At 39.4% G+C, this 21,021-nt stretch overlaps 2 protein-coding genes across 2 annotated transcripts; one reads left to right on the top strand and one right to left on the bottom strand.

The window, feature by feature from the left end:
• Window positions 1–6,186: 6,186 nt before the first annotated feature.
• LOC21399075 (ABC transporter B family member 13) lies at window positions 6,187–16,665 on the top strand. Its single transcript, XM_024165039.1, is given in 15 exon segments — window positions 6,187–6,453; window positions 6,622–6,676; window positions 6,762–6,938; window positions 7,041–7,241; window positions 7,408–7,667; window positions 7,741–8,054; window positions 8,140–8,363; window positions 8,459–8,671; window positions 12,755–12,757; window positions 14,113–14,409; window positions 14,627–14,721; window positions 14,723–14,796; window positions 15,043–15,284; window positions 15,438–16,325; window positions 16,327–16,665. Coding segments are annotated over 12 exon segments (3,039 nt in total). The 5' UTR covers window positions 6,187–6,453; window positions 6,622–6,676; window positions 6,762–6,938; window positions 7,041–7,151.
• Window positions 16,666–16,779: 114 nt separating this feature from the next.
• LOC112091418 (rac-like GTP-binding protein RAC1) lies at window positions 16,780–19,792 on the bottom strand. The gene is made up of 8 exons (XM_024165055.1): window positions 19,692–19,792; window positions 19,331–19,458; window positions 18,290–18,377; window positions 18,059–18,168; window positions 17,885–17,948; window positions 17,531–17,595; window positions 17,372–17,437; window positions 16,780–17,274 (listed from the first exon to the last, which is right to left on the bottom strand). The coding sequence occupies exons 2-8, from the start codon at window positions 19,427–19,429 to the stop codon at window positions 17,173–17,175; spliced, it is 594 nt and encodes a 197-aa protein (XP_024020823.1). The 5' UTR covers window positions 19,430–19,458; window positions 19,692–19,792; the 3' UTR covers window positions 16,780–17,172.
• Window positions 19,793–21,021: the final 1,229 nt, after the last annotated feature.

Below are 21,021 nucleotides of genomic sequence, written 5' to 3'. Positions count from 1 at the left end.
TCAAATAATCGAAGCATAAATTAATATCGTCTATAGACCGCTCTGATACCAATTGTTGGTAACCGAATCGAATTCAGATGCGGAAACGTGGCGTGAAGGTAGATCGTGTATAACAAAAATTTCATAAAACTTTTGAGATACTCTATAGATTATATTAATTTATGCACGAATAAATTAATTACATTAATTTATATGTCAAGAACTCAATTAGGAAAAATACCTGGCGGCCGACTCGGATGATAACTTGAGTTCTTTGACCACGAACAGTCCTTGCTCCAATCTTTGTGTTTAGAAAACCAAAGTCTTCCACGTCAATTCCTTGATTCTACGTAGACGTGTGTGTGGGCACACGTGAGACAAAACAGGTTTCAAAAACACTTGAATTTTCACAAACACCAACGCATGCACGATGTGGAATTTTTTGGGAGAAAAAATTTTCCTCTCTCTTCTTTTTGAGAAATTCGGCCACTCTCACAAATTAGGGCAGAAAATTATTTTCAAAAATTATGTTCACAATTTTCTATTATTCTCATATTTAAAGAGCAGAAGTCAAACTTCAAAAAGAAATCAAATCTCTATCTCCTATTTGAATTTGGAACAAAAAATCTCCTACACCTTATCCCTTAAGTGGCCGACCACCCTAGGATTTTTATCCTTGTGTGTGGCGCCAATTGCAGATAGGGAAGGAAGAGAAAATCATCATTTATCATACAGTCCAATTTTAATTCAAATTCAAATTTGAATTTAAGTCAAACTTAAATTAATTTGAATTCTAAATTGAACAACTTATCAAATAAGTTTAAAAGGATAAATTTAAATTATGTTCACAATTCAAATTCAAATTTAAATAATCACATTATTTAAATAATAATTAATTCTCAATTAATTATTTTTCGAGTATTTAATTTTAGAATTCCATAATTCTAAAATTCCCATTTTGTCCTTTGTGTCTGGTAGAATTACAAGGACGACGCGGGGACTTATGGACCTATAATCCCGAGCTCCAATAAAATTAATAATTAATTAAACACTTTAATTAATTAATTAATTCTATTAATTCTAATAGTTACTCCACTATAAACTTGGAATTGAACTATCGAAATTATAGACATTAATTACTTCTAAACTGTAAAGTGTCCATTTGATATAGTCATTGCATATAGATCAATCCTCCATGAATAATTCATAATTAGAGTCAGGTAGAATCCATTAACCTCTCTAATTATATCTTCATCCTTGAGTATCATTGATTCTCTAATGGATAGTGATTCATAAAACACATTCATGAACCAAAGCGCTCTTACTAATCTAAGTACCGAATCAACACTCAAGAGAATTATTTATCTACTTTTTTCTCAAGAAGGAATGGATTCCATCTCGTATAATAACATTCCCAGCTACCTATCTCAAAATACAAGGAATAGGATTCAGGGTCTCAGAATCCGTACCGAGTAAATCGAAAGACATAAATCCATAAATAGGAGTTTGTTAAGAACTCAGGATTAAGATCATTCTATATATGACCATCGGTAGACTCAATTAGAATTTCTATGCTTAATAGAAATTATTAGAAATTCATATTGTGTCTGTGTCCCTGTTCCACACAATCTCATTATGCAAAATACACTCATTCAATATCTCACCATATTAACAGTGCGGATAGCACTGTTCCATTCTAAATGGGAATGACATGTATTAATAATGTTTTAATTAAAGATTCTGAACTTTAATTAAATTCATTATGAACAATGTTTATTATTATTATTCTTAAACATTATCCTCTCGTATATAACACTTATATACTATGTTTAAGGTTACATAAATAATCACGGAATTTTCATTTGATATTCATAAAATATTCATAAATATATGCACATAAAATGATGAATAAACTCTTTTATTCTTGAAATAATAAATACCTATTACATCTTATGCTTCTAGGGCACTATTCCCAACATGGCCATGCTTAAGTCCATCCGAATACTCTTAGCCATAACAACATATTTTGAATATGAGATATGACAGATGGATGTCAAGACAGCTTTTCTGAATAGCTATCTTGAGGAAACCATCTATATCGATCAGCTAGAGAGTTACATAGAGAAAGGCCTAGAGCAGAAAGTCAACAAGCTGTAGAGATCCATTTATGGATTGAAGTAAGCTTCTAGATCATGGAACATCCAGTGTGATAAGGCTATTAAGCCTTATGGATTTGATCAAAACTAAGATATGTCAAACAAAAGAAAAGAAGATGTTCTTATTCTTAACAAGGCCGGATATATGATATTCAGTGGGAGTAGTCAGACGTTGTCAGTTGAACTCAAGATTCGATCATTAGGTAGCCGTGTAGTGTATCCTTAAGTGAATGAGGAAAACAAGAAACTATAAGATAGTTTAGTCAGTAAAAGAGTTGTCTTTAGCTGGATACACAGACTTTGACTATGAGTCATGCATGGATTTTGAGAGTCAACATCTAAATATGTGTTCACACTAGGCAAATGAGTCATGATACGAAAGGTTGTTGGCAAAGTGTGATTGCTAATTCTATCATTAAGAGTTAATGTGTTGCAGCTTGTGAAGCAGCAAAAGAAAAGCAACCTGACTCTAGAAATTCTTAACTGATCAGGAAGTTATTCCGGGCATAGATCAGTCATGGACACCTAGAAAGTTTCAAGATTAGACAGGGGTCAATGAATGTACATAAAGTCATCAATGTTTTGAATGCGGCGAAAAGGGCTGCCACACAACCAGAAGAGGAGGATGAGGGTACAGGGGACTCGGATGAAGTCCGGTGTGCAGAAGTCAATAGAAGTAGATGGTCTCAAGGTCCTATAACTCGATCCAAGAAAAAGGGCAAGAAGAATGCTGCAATTGAAGATGCTATAGAGGCTTTGGCAAAGAGTGCCACCCTACGCAGTGAGACATATGTTCAAAAATTTGTTTTTTTCCAGCAATATTTAGCTGATAGGCAAGCCCGTACTATGGCAGCAGTCGAGGCTCAGAAAGAGGATCCAACTACAAGTATTGAAACCTGTATAAATTTACGGAATGGGTATGAGGAGTACTTAGACAACGATACATATAATAAGGCAGCATAGAAGTTGGTTGTTAACATTTCCTTTAAGAGGATGTTTGTGAAAATGCCTTCATCTTTCATGGATTCAAAGCCTGTAATTTAGATTATTTTTATTTGTGATGTTTTCTTTATTTGTTTCCTCTCAGACTTGTGCTTTTTTTTAAAGTATTATTGAACATGGTGAACAGATTTTCCTCTCGGACTTGTGTTTGTTAGACTTTATTATTTGTTTCTAGAATTACATTGGAGTTCTTTATTTGATTAGTTAATGCTATATGGATGTTTAATTAGTTCCAGTCATGTTTCTTTTTTAGGTTAATATAGATTCTGATGCCGCAAATAGTGAGGATGATGTCCCTATTGTTGACTTTCTGCACTCATCAGATGATGATGAAGAGTCACAAATTTCTATCCAATTACTGATGTCGCTTACAAACAGACCACCTAGGCAACCTCGTCATAATTCTACATTAACAGGACAAGAATATGTTTTAGAACAATTATATGGACATCCTAAAAATCTGTTTGAAATGTGTCATATGCATCGAGACACGTTCGAAGCAATTGTTCAGTTAATTCAAGACCGCAACCTACTGCCTTTTTCAAGTATATCAGCAGAGGAATCACTAATGATGTTCTTAAGAATGATTGCTCACTCAGACCGAAATAGAGAGATACAAGATATATTTTCTCATTCTGGAGAGACAGTACACCGGCATTTTGCTAATGTGCTTACTGCATTGTCTGCGTTAGCACTTGAAGTTATAAAAGTACCAAATATGAACATCGTCCCCCCAGAGATTCGATACAACACTAAGTACTGGCCATTGTTTAAGGTACAATCTAACTCTGCTCATAAACTAAAAATATGATAAATAATTTTAAATTAATCCTAACTCACGCCTTATATATTTTAATAGGATTGTATTGGTGCAATAGACGGTACGCACATAATGGTTGTCCCACCTGCACATCAACAGACAGTCTATAAAGGAAGAAGTCATTCGTGTACTCAAAATATAATGGCGGCGTGTAGTTTCGATATGTTATTCACTTACGTCAATACTGGATGGGAAGGATCAACTGCTGATGCTAGAGTGTTAACTGAGACTATGAGAGATCCAGAGAATTAATTCTTGGTGCCACCCAACCTAAAATATTACGTTGTGGATTCTGGTTACAACAACACGCAAGGCTTTTTAGCACCATTTCATGGTCAGACCATATTCAACAGTTTAGAAATGGTGGCCAACCAACGGAACCACAAAGTTATTCAATTATTATCACTCTTTACTGCGTAATTGCATAGAAAGGTGCTTTGGGGTCTTGAAAGTAAGGTTTAAAATTCTTTATGACCAATTATTGGATGCCAAGACAATCGCTTATACCAATTGCTTCTTGTGTGATCCATAATTTAATTAAGATGCACGTGCGAGATGTTCATCTATTTAGACAATATGATGTCGATTTGCCCTTAGAAGATATCAAGGGAGAACAAGAAGGACAACAACAAAATATGGACACACAAGAAGCAGAAACATCTGAAATGGGTAGTCGGCTATAACGTAATCACATGGTTAGTTTTAGGGATCATCTAGCTGATCAAATGTGTGATTCGTACATACGGCAGTAATATAAGCTAAGATTATTCACTAAATAAACGTTTTTTTACTAATCATTCACTAAGTTATCTTATTTTTAAATTATTTTCTATTCATTTGTAATGTAATTTAAATTATTATATTAATTATTAGTGTTTTTATTTGAGATTCAATTATTATTTATTTAATATATTATTATTATAAATATTATTACATGTTTTTAAAAATTAAACTACCAAATGCAGTTTCAGTTTTTTTTAAACTGAAAATAATATCGGAATAAAACTACCAAACGCATTTTTAAAAATGATTATAAAATAGAAATGAAAACATTTCATTTTCATTTTCATACAGAAAATAAAATCATTTTGAAACGAATTCCAAATACATTCATTATTTTTTATAATATTGAGCGGTATTTATGGTTCTTCTCAGTTTAACATTAGACTTTAGTTTGGGGCTTTCCTTCATTATTTTTTATAATATTGAGCGGTATTTATGGTTTTTCTCAGTTTAACATTAGACTTTAGTTTGGGGCTTTCACGAGGAAGGAGCAGGCAAGATGTTTTTTGCTAGACCTATGATCCCAAGGAAGGAGGCCCAAGTCACCTCTTTCAATGAGCGTACCTTCCCATTTGGTGGCACTGGGCTGCAGTACTATAGCAACTGGAAGGGATTAATTTATGCCACTGGCAAGTCGAACAATTCCTCAAAATTTTACTGATCAGACTACTTTAATCCGTAATTAAGTAATTCGATTAGATTTGAATTTTTGTCAGTGATAATTGATTGTCGTTTCAGTATATAGATGTGGTATGACGTTAAATACTAATGCTATCATTTAAGGTCACAAAACAGGTCTCACAATAATCACATTGCTTGGAAACTTTAAGGCACCAATCTTGTAAAAAAGTGGCTGAACTCAAGATGACAAAACATAAATGAATTCCTGAGAAAATTATATGCAATCTCTGTGTGTGTGAGCTTGAGTGTTGTTGCGTTGCAACTTGCAAGTGTCATTTTCATTTTTTGTTTTGTTTTTGTTAAATCCAATGCTTGATTGGAGAAAAGGAAAAAAAAAACGAAGAAAAGTTATTAATCAAACATCTTTCATTCCAACCACGGTGGTCCCTTGCTACACAAGAAAGTCCATAGTTGGGATCCCAAATAAATAATCTGTCAAATTATTAATCCAATTCAACAGCTCAGGCAAAGCTACAGAGACGGCGAAGAAGGTCGTTGGCTTTAATATTAATTACAGGGGCTAATATGTCTCAAAATCTATTATATAGAGAGATCGTCATGCTAACTTGCGCATCTTATGTGTTCCATGAATTTTAAATGGTAGTTAAAGGAGCCAAGTCTTTTTGTTGGTTGGCCAACCGAAACCAGTTCAAGCTTTTACATTTATTGGCATGAAACTGATTGCTCATTGCTTTTAGTCCTTGACTCCTTGAGATATCCGTGAAGACTTTCCAGTTTTTCATGCCTTGTTTCCATTTAATTTGATCAGTAGAGCTTGCCACCAATGAGGTTTCGGAGCAGAACCCACTTCCCAAAATGGAGCAAACAGCAAGCCAGAAAAGCACTGCTTCGTTTTTTGGTTTGTTTAGTGGTGCTGATAGAGTTGACTATGTGCTTATGTTCTTTGGAAGTGTTGGGACGTGCGCCCATGGGGCTGCACTTCCTGTTTTCTTTGTTTTGTTTGGTCGTATGATTGATTCTTTGGGAAATTTATTTAAGAATCCCCGTCAATTATCTTCGCACGTTTCAGAGGTACATTCTAGTCGTCATCACATCATTTCTTTCTTCTTCTTCTTCTTCTTCTTCTTCTTCTTTTCAGTTAATGATTTCCTATGTTGTTCTGTTTTGGAATTTTCTCATTGGACTTTTCAAATGAAAGGTTTGATAGAAAATTGTCTTCTGAAATTTCTCTTAATGCAGAATGCTTTGTACTTGATATATCTTGGACTAATAGTAATGGCCTCAGCGTGGATAGGTACTACAACAAACAATGTTTGATCGTTTGCTTCCTTTTGCCGAATTTGAGAATCAGAACATTCCTTTTGACGGCTTGATTTCAGGTGTGGCATCGTGGATGCAGACGGGGGGAGAGGCTGACTGCTCAGTTGCGAGTGAAGTATCTCGAGTCAATTTTAAAGAAGGATATTAGTTTCTTCGACACTGAAGCCAGAGATGCTAACATCCTTTTCCACATATCAAGTGATGCAATTCTAGTTCAAGATGCTATAGGAGACAAAGTAACATTACCTAAAGAAAACCATTATGCTTAATATTGTTTACAACAAACAAAATGTAGAAGAGGGTACAAATTTAATCCAATGCTTTCTATCTTAATGCAGACAGGCCATGCTTTGCATTACCTTTCACAGTTTATTGTCGGGTTTGCCATCGGATTTGCATCCGTTTGGCAGCTTACGCTTCTCACCTTAGCTGTTGTACCATTGATTGCTATGGCAGGAGGAGCTTATACTGTAATTATGTCTACATTGTCAGAAAAAGGAGAGGCTGCCTATGCCGAAGCTGGAAAAGTCGCAGAAGAGGTAATGTACAAAGCTGTAAACAACACTAATTATTAAGTCTCTATAAACATGTTTTGCTTGATAATCGCGCAAATTCAGAGCATGTCATCATCTTTGTTGTTCATGATGAGTCTTTTGGGCTGCATTTGTTGCATTTTTTTTTGTCTCTTTGCCTTTGTATGGATAGGCTCTTTCGCAAGTTCGAACAGTGTACTCATTTGTAGGGGAGGATAGAGCAATTGAAGCATACTCCATGTCACTTAATAAGGCCCTCAAATTTGGTAAGAAGAGTGGGTTTGCAAAAGGAATTGGTGTAGGCTTTACTTATGGCCTATTGTTCTGTGCTTGGGCATTGCTTATATGGTATGCTGGCATACTTGTTAGACATGGACAAACAAATGGAGGAAAAGCATTCACAACAATTATCAACGTCATATTTAGTGGCTTGTAAGTCAAGTCTCAAGATGTACTTTTTTACTCTAATTTTTTCTGAATTACTGAAGCCCCTTTCCGTTTCTAGTGCTCTTGGTTAAGCGGCTCCAAACCTCGCCGCCATCGCTAAAGGTCGAGCTGCTGGTGGCAATATCTTGAGCATGATTGAAACAGATGCCAACTCTTCTGATAGATCAGATAGTGGAATTTTGATTCCAACAGTATCTGGTAAAATTGAGTTTTGTGAGGTCTGTTTGGCCTATCCATCAAGACCGGATATGGTTTTTCAAAACTTGAGCTTTGCAATTAGCTCTGGTAAGACTTTTGCAGTGGTGGGCCCTAGTGGTTCAGGAAAGAGCACTATTATGTCCATGGTTGAACGCTTCTATGAACCTACTTCAGGTAGCCAAATATACCACTACAAAATGATTTGATTTAACTACTTTAAGAGCTTATACATGGTTTAAGAGCTAATTTTTTTTTCCAGGTAAAATTTTATTGGATGGACATGATCTTAAAACTCTGCAGTTGAAATGGCTGAGAGAACAGATGGGATTGGTTAGCCAAGAACCAGCACTTTTTGCCACTACGATAATTGACAATATTTTCTTCGGTAAAGAAGACGCAAACATGGATTGGATTATTGAAGCTGCCAAAGCTGCAAATGCTCATTCTTTTATTGAAGAGCTACCTAATGGTTACTATACTCAGGTGAGCCTTGTCATGATCTTTACTAAGAATATTTGGCATTTAGCATATGGACTATTTTTGACATATGAATACATGAAGATGCACTTTTGTTTCAGGTGGGAGAAGGAGGAACTCAGCTTTCAGGTGGGCAAAAACAAAGAATTGCTATTGCAAGAGCAGTGCTGACAAACCCAAAGATATTACTCCTAGATGAGGCAACCAGTGCTCTTGATGCCGAATCTGAACTAATTGTTCAGCAGGCACTAGACAAAATCAGGTCAAACAGAACTACAATCATTGTTGCTCATCGACTTTCCACCATCCGAGACGTGGATATGATAAGCCTCCTTTGCGTTTTACCTACGTGAGGAGGAAGACTCGGGAGAGGAGAGTGGCTGATGCAGAGAATGGCAGTGGAGACATGAGTCTGGGAGGTATTTCTGGACAGGGAGATGAGTTGGCAGGGCAGGGAGCTGAGCTGGCAAGTCATGAGAGAGCTGGCAAGTGAGTGGTTGGTCTGTAGATTTAGGGGGGAAAGTTAGTTACGGGAATAGGAATTGTATAAATAGCAGGGGAGGGGATTCATTGGGATTATCTTGAACTTCCTGAGACAATTTGGAATTGGGAGTGCACTGGGTCACTCGAACACCCCCATACCTAGGTCATTGATTTTGTAATTTTTCTGCCATTAATTCAGTTTTCCGAGCTCGAGTTGTAACTCGTTGTGCATAATTCAAGTAATTGATTTACTGGAATTGTTTAGATTCTATACGTGCTTATCAATTGGTATTAGAGCACTTTCCCGGGATGACGAGGAGGACGGATGATCGCGACAAGGATAGGACGGAGGCAAGTAGAGAGGATTTGTTGAAAGAAATGGAATCAATGCGCGAGGATGTTGGAAAAATACCTTGATTGGAGCAAGGTCTGGAATTGTTGCTTATGAGGATGGATGAGTTGCTGAAACAGCGGAATTCCACAGATCGAGAGTCTCCGGCGGTGGGGAACAGAATTCCGAAGGAACAGTCGGATCCGATGGCGGAAATAGGAGAGAGACTGACGGATTGGCGGGAGGGAGGAGCTCGTGCCGAATTTCGTACTCGGAGAGTGGAGATGCCGGTTTTCGACGGCGATAATCCAGATGGTTGGATATTTAGGGCTGAGAGATTTTTCTCCATGAATAGGTTGACGGAGATGGAGAAACTGGACGTGGCGGTGGTGAGCCTCGAAGGAAAAGCCCTAGCCTGGTTCCAGTGGGAAGACCGGAGGTGGGCGATCCGTGATTGGACAGAGATGAAACGGATGGTTTTGGAACGATTTCGTTCGACTCAAGAGGAAACTCTCTGTGAGAAGTTTCTGTCTTTGCACCAGGAGACCATGGTGAGGGAGTACCGCCGGCAGTTTGAAACCTTGGTTGCGCCGTTAACAGAGGTTTCAGAGCAAGTGTTGGAGAGTGCATTCGTGAATGGACTCAAGCCAAAGGTGAGAGCTGAGATACGTATGCTGAAACCCAACGCGCTGGGCCGGATCATAGAGCTCGCCCAACGGGTGGAGGAGCGTAATCTGCTGGTTCGCGGGCCCAACGCCCAAACAACTCCACTTAATTCTTGGTCCAGAGGAGGTTCGGTTATGTATGGGATTGGGCTGAGGATTAATCAGTCTTTCAGTAGAGGACCAAGGAACACTACCTCGGCTGTGGCGGTGGGACGTTCATCGGTGGCGACTGAAAAGCCCAGGGACACGGCCAACAGGACGGCGCCGTTTCAGAGACTTACGGATGCAGAGCTTCAGGCGAAGAGGGAGAAGGGCCTGTGCTACCGTTGCGATGGGAAGTACTCTTTTGGTCACCGGTGTCCCAACCGGGAGTTGCAGGTGCTCATCGTCCAGGAAGAGGAGGAAGGTGCAGGGGAAAAAGAATACGGAGCAGAGACGGAGGTGGAGGAGGAAGTGGTCTAGCTATCCCTCAATTCGGTGGTTGGATTAACATCTCCGAAAACCATGAAACTCAAAGGGATGTTGCGGGGACGAGAGGTAATAGTTTTGATTGATAGTGGTGCCACACATAATTTCGTTTATGTTGATTTAGTTAGGAAATTGGAATTACCAGTCGACCGAACTTGTGATTATGGTGTGGTTATGGGGACTGGGTTATCTGTCAAGGGTGAGGGTGTGTGTAGAGGGGTCATGATCACCTTGCAGAAAATAGAGATTGTAGAAGATTTTTTACCTTTGGAGTTTGGAAGCTCGGACATGATTCTGGGCATTCAGTGGCTGGAGACTTTGGGGGTTACGACGGTGAATTGGAAGAATCTGTCCATGAAGTTCACGGTGGGAAATCGACAGGTGACTTTGAAAGGGGACCCTGGCTTGAATAAGACTTCGATGTCTTTAAAGGCTTTACATAGAGCCTTTAGCCAGGAAGGACAGGGGTTGTGGTTGGAATGGAATAATTTAGAGTTGAGTGTTCGGGAAAGAGATTTTGTGGTACCGGTGGAATTGGAGGAGGTATTACACCGAAGATTTTCAGTGTTTGAGATGCCTGCTGGGTTACCTCCGGAGCGGGCGAAGGATCATGCGATAGTATTAAAGGCAGGGACCTCCCCGATTAATGTACGGCCATATCGATATCCTCAAGTCTAGAAGGAGGAAATTGAAAATTGGTGGGGGAAATGTTGGCTACAGGGATTATCCGGGCAAGTGTGAGTCCTTATTCTAGCCCCGTCCTCTTGGTTAAGAAGAATGATGGAAGTTGGAGATTTTGTGTGGATTACAGGGCTTTAAACAAGGAGATGGTACCGGATCGTTTCCCTATTCCGATAATTGATGAACTCCTCGATGAGCTTCACGGGGCAGCAATCTTTTCTAAGATTGACCTTAAATCGAGGTATCACCAAATCCGAGTCAAACCGGAGGACGTGCCCAAAACCGCTTTCCGCACTCATGAGAGTCATTACGAGTTTTTGGTGATGCCATTCGGGCTTACCAATGCTCCGGCAACATTCCAGTCCCTCATGAATGAGGTGTTGCGAGTTTTCCTTCGAAAGTTCGTTTTGGTTTTTTTCGATGATATACTTGTATACAGCCGAACTTTGGAGGAGCATGTTTACCACTTGGATCAAGTGTTAGGGGTGTTGTAGCAGCACCAATTGTTTGCAAATGGGAAGAAGTGTAGCTTCAGCCAGCAGTCCTTGGAGTACTTGGGACACATCGTTTCCGGCAGGGGCATGTCAGCGGATCTGGCAAAAATTGAGGCAATGCTGAATTGGCCAACCCCGACTACGGTACGTGATTTGCGAGGATTCTTGGGTTTGACGGGTTATTACCGTAAGTTTGTCGCAGGGTACAGTCACATTACAGGTCCCCTAACAAATCTGTTGCGGAAGGATGGGTTTCAATGGACAGAAGAGGCCGCACTAGCTTTTTCTCATTTGAAACATGCTATGACGTTCGTGCCCGTGTTAGCTCTCCCGGATTTCTCGAAACCATTTGTGATAGAAACTGATGCCTCGGGGTATGGAGTGGGGGCAGTGTTGATGCAGGATCAGCGGCCCATTGCATATTTTAGCCAGGCTCTATCTCTGCGAGCTCAAGGGAAATCAGTGTATGAAAGAGAGCTTATGGCCATTGTGCTGGCGGTGCAAAAATGGCGTCCTTACTTGCTCGGCCGTCATTTTTTGATCCGTACTGACCAGTGAAGTCTTAAGTACTTGCTGGAACAACGCCTGGTTAGTGTGGAGCACCAAAAGTGGCTTACAAAGTTGATGGGATATGATCTTGAAATCTAGTTCAAGCCCGGGCAGGAAAACTGAGCTGCAGATGCGCTATCTCGGGTTGTTTACTCACCCGGACTAAGTGCTATGTTGGTCTCTTCCATTGTGGACACACAAGAGTTGCAGAGCCAGGTGTTGCAGGACGAGAAGCTCAGCCAAATCATTTCGGATTTACAGCTCCAGTCCGACGCGCACCTTGGTTTTTCCTTTGAACAGGGGCGGCTGATGTTTGAGGGCAAAATGGTGGTTCCCCGGGGTTCGTCTTTCATTCCTAAACTACTTCATTCGTACCATGATGGGGTTCTTGGAGGCCATTCTGGAGTTCTTAAGACTTACCGATGTTTGGCAACGGACTAGTTTTGGTCCGGAAAAAAAAAGGATCTGACTTCGTATGTGGCTGCATGTGACGTATGCCAACGTTGCAAGGCCTCTACGTTAGCACCTAGTGGCCTATTGCAACCTCTGCCTATTCCCAAACAAGTGTGGGAGGACATTTTGATGGATTTTATAGAGGGATTGCCTCGTTCGGAGGGATACGCTACTATTTTGGTTGTTGTGGACAGGCTTAGCAAATATGGACATTTCATTGCCTTGAAACATCCGTTCACAACTGAGTTGGTGGCTAGGAGTTTCATCCGCGAGGTTGTGCGCCTCCATGGAGTTCCACGGACGATTGTGTCCGACCGAGACCGGATATTCCTGAGTCACTTTTGGACCGAACTTCACAAGCACATGGGGACTACTCTCGCGCGCAGCACCGCTTACCATCCGCAGACGGATGGACAAACAGAGGTCGTGAATAGATGTGTCGAAACCTATTTGCGCTGTTTTACATGGGAAAGACCCGGCAAATGGTATAAGTGGTTGGCTTGGTCGGAATATTGGTATAATACCTCTTTTCATACGACAGCGCGTACCACTCCGTTTCAGGTGGTCTACGGCCGTGCTCCACCTCCGTTGCTGCGCTATGGGGTTGGAACTTCCTTGGTGGATTCTGTGGACCGGCGGTTACAGGATAGGGATGCCATGCTAAACTTACTCAAGTCTCATTTGTTTCGTGCTCAGCAGCAAATGAAATCGGTGGCTGATGGGAAATGCCGTGATGTGCAGTTTGAGATTGGAGATTTAGTGTACCTTAAGTTGCGCCCTTACCGTCAGGTATCCTTGGCTCGACGCCGCAATGAGAAGTTAAGTCTGCGGTTCTATGACCCTTTTCCGGTCGCTGCCCGTGTTGGGCCTGTGGCTTACCGACTTTGCTTACCGGAAGAGGCGGCCATTCATCCGGTGTTTCATGTTTCTCAGCTTCGCCGTGCGATTGGCAATGGCCAGTTTGCGTCTACGGTTCTGCCACTGTTGACGGGAGATTTGGAGATGTGTGGCACGCTAGCAGCTATTCTGGGAATGCGCCAGCGTGTGGTAGGAGGGCATTCCGAGTCTGAGGTTTTAATCCAGTGGGAGCATCTTCCGGCGCATGATGCAACCTGGGAGTCCTATGGGGCCATCGAACGTCAATTCCCTGATTTCCACCTTGAGGACAATTGAGGCGGGAGTAATGATAAGCCTCCTTTGCGTTTTACCTACGTGAGGAGGAAGACTCGGGAGAGGAGAGTGGCTGATGCAGAGAATGGCAGTGGAGACATGAGTCTGGGAGGTATTTCTGGACAGGGAGATGAGTTGGCAGGGCAGGGAACTAAGCTGACAAGTCATGAGAGAGCTGGCAAGTGAGTGGTTGGTCTGTAGATTTAGGGGGGAAAGTTAGTTACGGGAATAAGAATTGTATAAATAGCAGGGGAGGGGATTCATTGGGATTATCTTGAACTTCCTGAGACAATTTGGAATTGGGAGTGCACGGGGTCACTCGAACACCCCCATACCTAGGTCATTGATTTTGTAATTTTTCTGCCATTAATTCAGTTTTCTGAGCTCGAGTTGTAACTCGCTGTGCATAATTCAAGTAATTGATTTACTGGAATTGTTTAGACTCTATACGTGCTTATCAGGATACGATCATTGTCCTGAAGAATGGTGAGGTTCTCGAGAGTGGAACTCATTCAGAATTGATATCCAAGGAAGGAGAGTATGCAACCCTTGTGAGCTTGCAGGTTTCACGGCAAGCTAAAGTTTTAAGCCCTTTGTCTTGCTCCCAAAGTTCAAGGAGTCTCAGCTTCCGCGAACTCTCGGATAGTAAGCACCATCAAGAAGACTCTAACTCAAATACAAGAAGGGACTTTGAGCAAAGTGATCATGAAAAACTGTCCTCCCCAAGCTTTGATCAAGCTTCAGCAATACGTGAGTTGGTAAAACTGAACACACCGGAATGGCCTTAACTATTAAGGAATTAATAGAACGAATCACACTTTTATCACTAAACTATACCCACTACAATGGGATTATTGTATATAAATCGACTTTTTGTCGAACAAGAGATTTTGTCGTAGTAAAAAAAAAGATAGGATAAAAAAAAAATTATGCAAATTAGAGCGTTAACGAGAGGACTTAATGAGATTAGATTAGGAAAGGAGAACTCATGTCTTAAGTGCTTTTTATTCCTCTGACGACTCTCGAATCAAACAAGAGGTTCAACGTGTGGCTCTCATATTTGTTGGATTAACTACTCCAACACTATTTCTATACATTAATGGGAGAAAGACTGACTTCTCGTGTTCGCTTGTTGATGTTCTCTGGTATGCTTATTAATGTTCCACATATTTTAGCCAATCATGAATTCACATGTCAACTTTAAGACTCGTCGATTTTGATACAGTCCCACATAGCCTTATATGTAATCTTTAACTTGAAAAAAAAAAAAAAAAAAAAAAAAAAAAAAAAAAAAAAAAAAAAAAAACTGATGATAACTAGCATTTTTCAGCTCAAATTAAAAGAACGCATTATCGTCGTTTTCAAGGAAATTTTTTTTGATGCAACTGCAGCTATGCTTTCCAATGAAGTGGGGTGGTTTGATTTAGAGGAGAACAATACTGGCTCTCTAACTTCGATTCTAGCAGCAGACGCTACATTAGTAAGAAGTGCTCTAGCTGACCGTCTGTCAACAATTGTGCAGAACATAGCCCTCACTGTGACAGCCTTTGTCATTGCCTTCATACTAAGTTGGCGTATTGCAGCTGTTGTCGTTGCCTCGCTTCCTTTACTTATTGGAGCTTCCATCACGGAAGTAAGTATTCTCATCACCCCAAAAAAACCTATTTCAAGCAACTATTATATGCGTGGCAGACAAAATATCACCGAAGTCACTGACTAAATCCTCGTTCAATTGTTTTTAAGCTTACTCTATTGGTCGTCTAATCAGACTTGTTTATGTGTATAGCAACTTTTTCTCAAGGGATTTGGAGGAGACTACAACCAGGCCTACTCCAAAGCAACTGCTGTGGCACGTGAAGCAATTGCCAATATACGCACTGTAGCTGCATTTGGCGCTGAAGAGAGACTCTCAACACAATTTGCCTCTGAACTAAACCAACCAACCAACCAAGCATTTTTGAGAGGCCACATATCGGGTTTTGGCTACGGCCTGTCACAGCTTTTTGCATTTTGCTCCTATGCGCTTGGCCTGTGGTACGCCTCAATCTTAATCAAGAAAAACGAATCAAACTTTGGGGATATCATGAAATCCTTCATGGTTCTCGTAATCATAGCCTTGGCAATAGCAGAAACTCTAGCCCTCACTCCAGACATTGTGAAAGGGTCCCAAGCACTTGGCTCGGTTTTACGAATTCTCCGAAGGAAAACAGCAATTCATCCCAACAGCCCCACATCAAATATAGTCAGTAATATCAGGGGAGATGTAGAATTCAGGAACGTGTGTTTTAGTTATCCTGAAAGACCCGATATCACCATTTTGGATGATTTGAACTTAGAAGTCTCGGTAGGAAAGAGTCTTGCAGTGGTTGGACCAAGTGGGTCCGGAAAGAGCACAATGATCGGACTAGTAATGAGATTCTACGACCCTAATATTGGTCAAGTACTGATTGATGGGTATGACATCAAAAGCCTAGACCTGAAATCACTAAGGAAGAAGATAGGCTTGGTTCAGCAAGAGCCAGCACTGTTTGCAACCACAATATATGACAACATCAAATATGGAAGAGAAGATGCCTCGGAAATCAAGGTTATGAAAGCAGCCAGAGCAGCGAATGCTCACGGTTTCATAAGCAGATTGCCAGAGGGTTGCAAAACTCAAGTGGGGGGGGGGGGGGGGGGACAGAGGAGTTCAGCTCTCAGGAGGACAAAAACAGAGAGTGGCCATTGCCAGAGCAATACTAAAGGACCCTGCAATTCTGCTTTTGGACGAAGCCACAAGCGCTTTGGATGTGGCATCAGAGAGGGTGGTTCAGGAGGTACCTGATATGCTGATGGAACGCAGGACTACAATTTTGGTCGCACACAGGTTGTCATCGATACAGAATGCAGATTGCATTGTGGTTATGCAGCAGGGGAAGGTGGTTCAAGTGGGAAGCCATGATGAGCTAGTTGGCCAAACCGGCAGTGTTTATAGACAGTTGGTTAGTTCACAACAAGAACATAGAAGCCCTTGATACCACTAGAAGAAATATGATTGTCATTGAACCATTCCTCATTAGAATTATACCATAAGTGTAATAGTTTTTATTTATTTATTTTTTCTTTTTCCTCTTCCTTTCTTGGTGGTTGGTTGGCTTGGAATCGCAAAGAACAGCTAATTTTCTGCCTTTACCGTTGATAAAGTGCTTAAAAATAATTAATTAAAAAAAAGAGACAATGAAGACAGTTTTTAGTCTATCATGAATTGTCCAAGGAAGATAATAAGAATCTTGCTCGTGACTGGTTAATACATGAGACAAACTCAAAGAGGCGTACATATTTGTTAACAAGGAATTCTAATCAATCGCACTCTAGAAAATAAAAAGTAAAACAAAACATCCCAAATCTTTCACATGAATCTCTAGAATGTCAGTCGAGAATATACACAACGGCTCGCTGCTGGCGAACGTAAACGATACAGACTGACAAATAAAGGCTGGCAGGTCATCGTAACTTTAGGTCAAATCTAATTCTGCCCTTGATCACAATATGGAGCAAGCCTTTTGAGCCTTTCTCTTCTTCTTCTTTTGTTTTGGTGGCTGGAGTACCACCTTAATAGCTGCATCAAAAACCGCCTTCACATTCTGCCAGTGCAAGAAGAGAAGAAAGCAGTCAATATACAGAGGGGAGAAAACAAATTCCCGCAGAAAAAAACAACGTGAATATAATGGGCAAACATACCTGCTGTGTTTTCGAACTGCACTCAATGTAGGCAGGAGCTCCAATAAGTTTCCTCAGTTCCTCACCCTTCAAGGAGAAAACAAAACATACCTTAAATTTAATAAATGAACTAAAACAATCAACTGGGGACAAGGCAGCATGAAAAAAGGCAGTCTTTACCTGAGTTGTAGTGATGGGCACTGCACCAGGATGGTCAACAAAAAACTGTTTATCATCTCGAAGATCTGCAAATAAAAGGCATAAGCTGAGCAAACCGACTCATTGAAAAGTTATGGCAAATCTAATGCAGAAATGCCAGGAAACAATCCAGCCTAAAGCATCTAATTAATCATTAAACTATTTTTTCTTAAGGTAAACATTAAATTGATTTTAGCAAAGAAAAAATACAAATAAAGGGAATTTGTTATCCACATCGGTCCTTTGATAAAAGCTAATCCAAAACGATTCAGATATAAAAAGGAGCAGAATAAGCCAACAGACATGACAAACACTTCATTGGGAAAAAATTCTCACCGAGCTTTGTTCCAACAAGAATTATTGGAACACCAGGAGCATAATGCCTTAGTTCAGGAATCCACTGCGATTGAAAGAGATAGAAATCAATTATCAGGCACAAATATAGTCGAGCAAAAAAAAAAACACAAAACAAAATCACCCGTAACACATATTAGTCAAAAAGAGTAACACCTTCTTTGCAACATTCTCATAGCTGGCCTTGCTTATGAGAGAGAAAGCAAGTATAAAAACATCAGCTCCTCGATAGCTCAAGGGTCTTAATCTGTTGTAATCCTCCTGACCTGTTCAACATATACTTAATAGAAACCCAGAAACAAAAAACAGAGAAAAAGGGGGTTGGGGATGATGGGACATTGAATCAGAAACAAACATGTAAATTGAAAAGGATAGACATATAGTCACCTGCAGTATCCCATAATCCTAGGTTGACAGTGCTTCCATCAACAACAACATTGGCACTAAAATTGTCAAACACGGTTGGCACGTAGTCCTGTTTTCAGTGAAAAAGTAAAAATAAGAAAGGGAAACAATAAGTGAGTATTGTTAACTATTTATCCACTGAAGAGAATCAAAAATCTAACGCACAAGACCATGGAACCACCAGGCTCCGATGTCTGAAGCATGAAACACATTACTTAATTGAATGTAATATGTGGTAAGTATATATGTTTTCTAAAATCTGTAACCTTTTAAACCAATATGTTTTCACTCTACCCCACAACATGTTTCCTTGATGACTGATCGTTTGTTTACTTTTACCTCTAGACCTGCAAGTTGGACTTCCCCAAATTACAATTTGCCGTGAATACAACTATCTCTACAAAGTCTTTAAGTTTTGGAGAAAACGAGCAGCTAAAACCTAAGAGGTGACGCCTGATGAGAGCATCGTAACTAAACCATTTTAATAAATCCCCATACAAGAAACAGTATAGCGGCCTACTATAATTTTACCCAAAAAAAAAAAATCTGATTTCTTACCTTTCACAACTTAAATTTCTTATAAAAGCATTCAAAACACTTCAAAACCAAGAGACGAAAAATAGCAGGACCCAAAGAACAACAAAATCAACGTTTATTTACTCCCCATTCTACTGCGACCAAAAAGTTAAAATCTTGCTTCGTTTTATTGTCAATTGATCAGAAAAATACTAGAATACGCTGTTGGAAACAGAATCTCGAACTTCAATTAAGTTCCAAAACCTTTTTTTTTTTCAATCGGTAATCAAACTGAAACCGCCATCACCATTTACTTTCCTATTCTGCTCCGATCAAAAAGCTAAAATCTCAATTCATTCCATCATCAGAAAAATACTAAAATACACTGCTCAAAACAACATTTCAAGCTTCAATTAACTTCCAAAGCAAAAGATTTTTTTTTCTGTTCTAAACCTAAGATTGTAAGAAATGTCGCGAACAAAAATAAGAGAATGGGTTTGGACTGACCGTAGGGAAGGTGTTGCTGGTATACGAAATCAGCATACAGGTTTTGCCAACAGCACCATCACCGACCGTGACGCACTTTATGAATCTCGATGCGCTCATCTCCAACCTCGAAGCACCAGATCTCCACTCTACCAACAAATGCTCAAGAAACGATCACCAAAAACTCCATAAAAAAAGCCCTATAAAATTATGAAGAAGAGGAAGAGGAAGAAGAGGAAGAAGAAGAAGATCGCAAATGCTGTTGAAGTTTCAAAGCCCTAGCCCTAGAATGCAGGTGCAGAGAGAGAGAGAGAGAGAGAGAGAGAGAGATTCGGAAAATGGAATAGAAATGGAAAGAGATGAAGGTGAATATGATGATGACCTTTGAGAAGGAGGAATCAAATTGCGGTTGAGGGGCTCGCTGACCTCGCCAAGCCAACCTTTTGCCAGCTATATCTTTACTTCCTTAATCCCTCACCATATCATACATATACGGATATACCACAATATCATAAATTCAAATACTTCTTTTTTGTCTCAAAAAATATTTTTATTTTTTTCAGCAAAAAGAAATTAATTAATTGTTCCATTTTTATTTTTTTGTTCTTATCTAATTTTTCAAAAAAAAAATTATGATGCCATCTTTTTTTTTTTTTTGTATTTTTACTTTATAGAATTCTTATTCATTCCGTCCAATCCAAAAACAATGTACTATCTCAACTCAACAACAGTACTATGATTTCTTTTTCCCTTTAACTCAATGGTGTTTTTTTTTTTGTTAATTGTTTTTTCAATTACAAAATTATGGTGTCATCGTATTTTTTTTTATTTTTGTGATTTTACTGTATAGAATTATTTTTATTTCTGTCCAATACAAAATCAACAATACTATGATTTCTTTTTTATTTATTTATTTGTTTTTCTCGCTAGAAAATAAATTAACCACTCGTATCATTCGGCTCTGAACAACGTGGCCACCCTACTTATAATTAGATGTCATGTTCTTTAGTTTAACAGACTTAACTTCTAGACGTGCGAATGACTATGGCAGGCCCATATATTCCCATATGTTCTAATTTCTGTGCCACGAAATTGTCAATAATTGTGTATTTCTATTTAGGAGAGATAGAAGGAAAAGAAAAGGAAGGAAAAAAGAAAAGATAAGGTGCGTGTATTTCTATAGTATATAAATAAAAAAGTATATATTAATATTTCTTAATGTAAGTATAAAAAAGAAAAAACTTTTGCAAAAAAGAAAACGTTTGTGGAGTGATGAGCAAGATAGAATTTGTCGGAATAATTCAAGAGCTTTTGGTAGTATATTATAATTCCGCTAATTGCGCAATTAAGCACAATCCAAGACGTGAGAGTGCACATGGGGGGGCCTAAGTACCTATCAGCTATCACCATTCATATCCATGTGCTTTTTTTCTCTTATTTCTTACCAACTCCAAAAACCTAACCACTGTGTCCTAATATGCATAACATTTAAAAAAAAAAAAAAAAAAAAAAAAAAAAAAAAAAAAAAAAAAAAAAACTTGGGAATAAATCCTCTCTAAAGAGACTAAATTCATATTTAATTCTCTTTATTTTATTAAAAAAAAATACAAAACAAGATTCTACGGTATTTTTCAGTGCGCCATTCGGCAGTGATAGTAAAGCCAAAGGGACCACCGCCGGCTCCACCCATCTGGTGGGTCCCATTTTTTATT

Source organism: Morus notabilis, unplaced genomic scaffold, assembly GCF_000414095.1.
Source record: "Morus notabilis unplaced genomic scaffold, ASM41409v2 Scaffold195, whole genome shotgun sequence".
Classification (NCBI taxonomy): Eukaryota; Viridiplantae; Streptophyta; class Magnoliopsida; order Rosales; family Moraceae; genus Morus; species Morus notabilis.
This window is presented reverse-complemented; position numbering and strand designations above follow the sequence as displayed.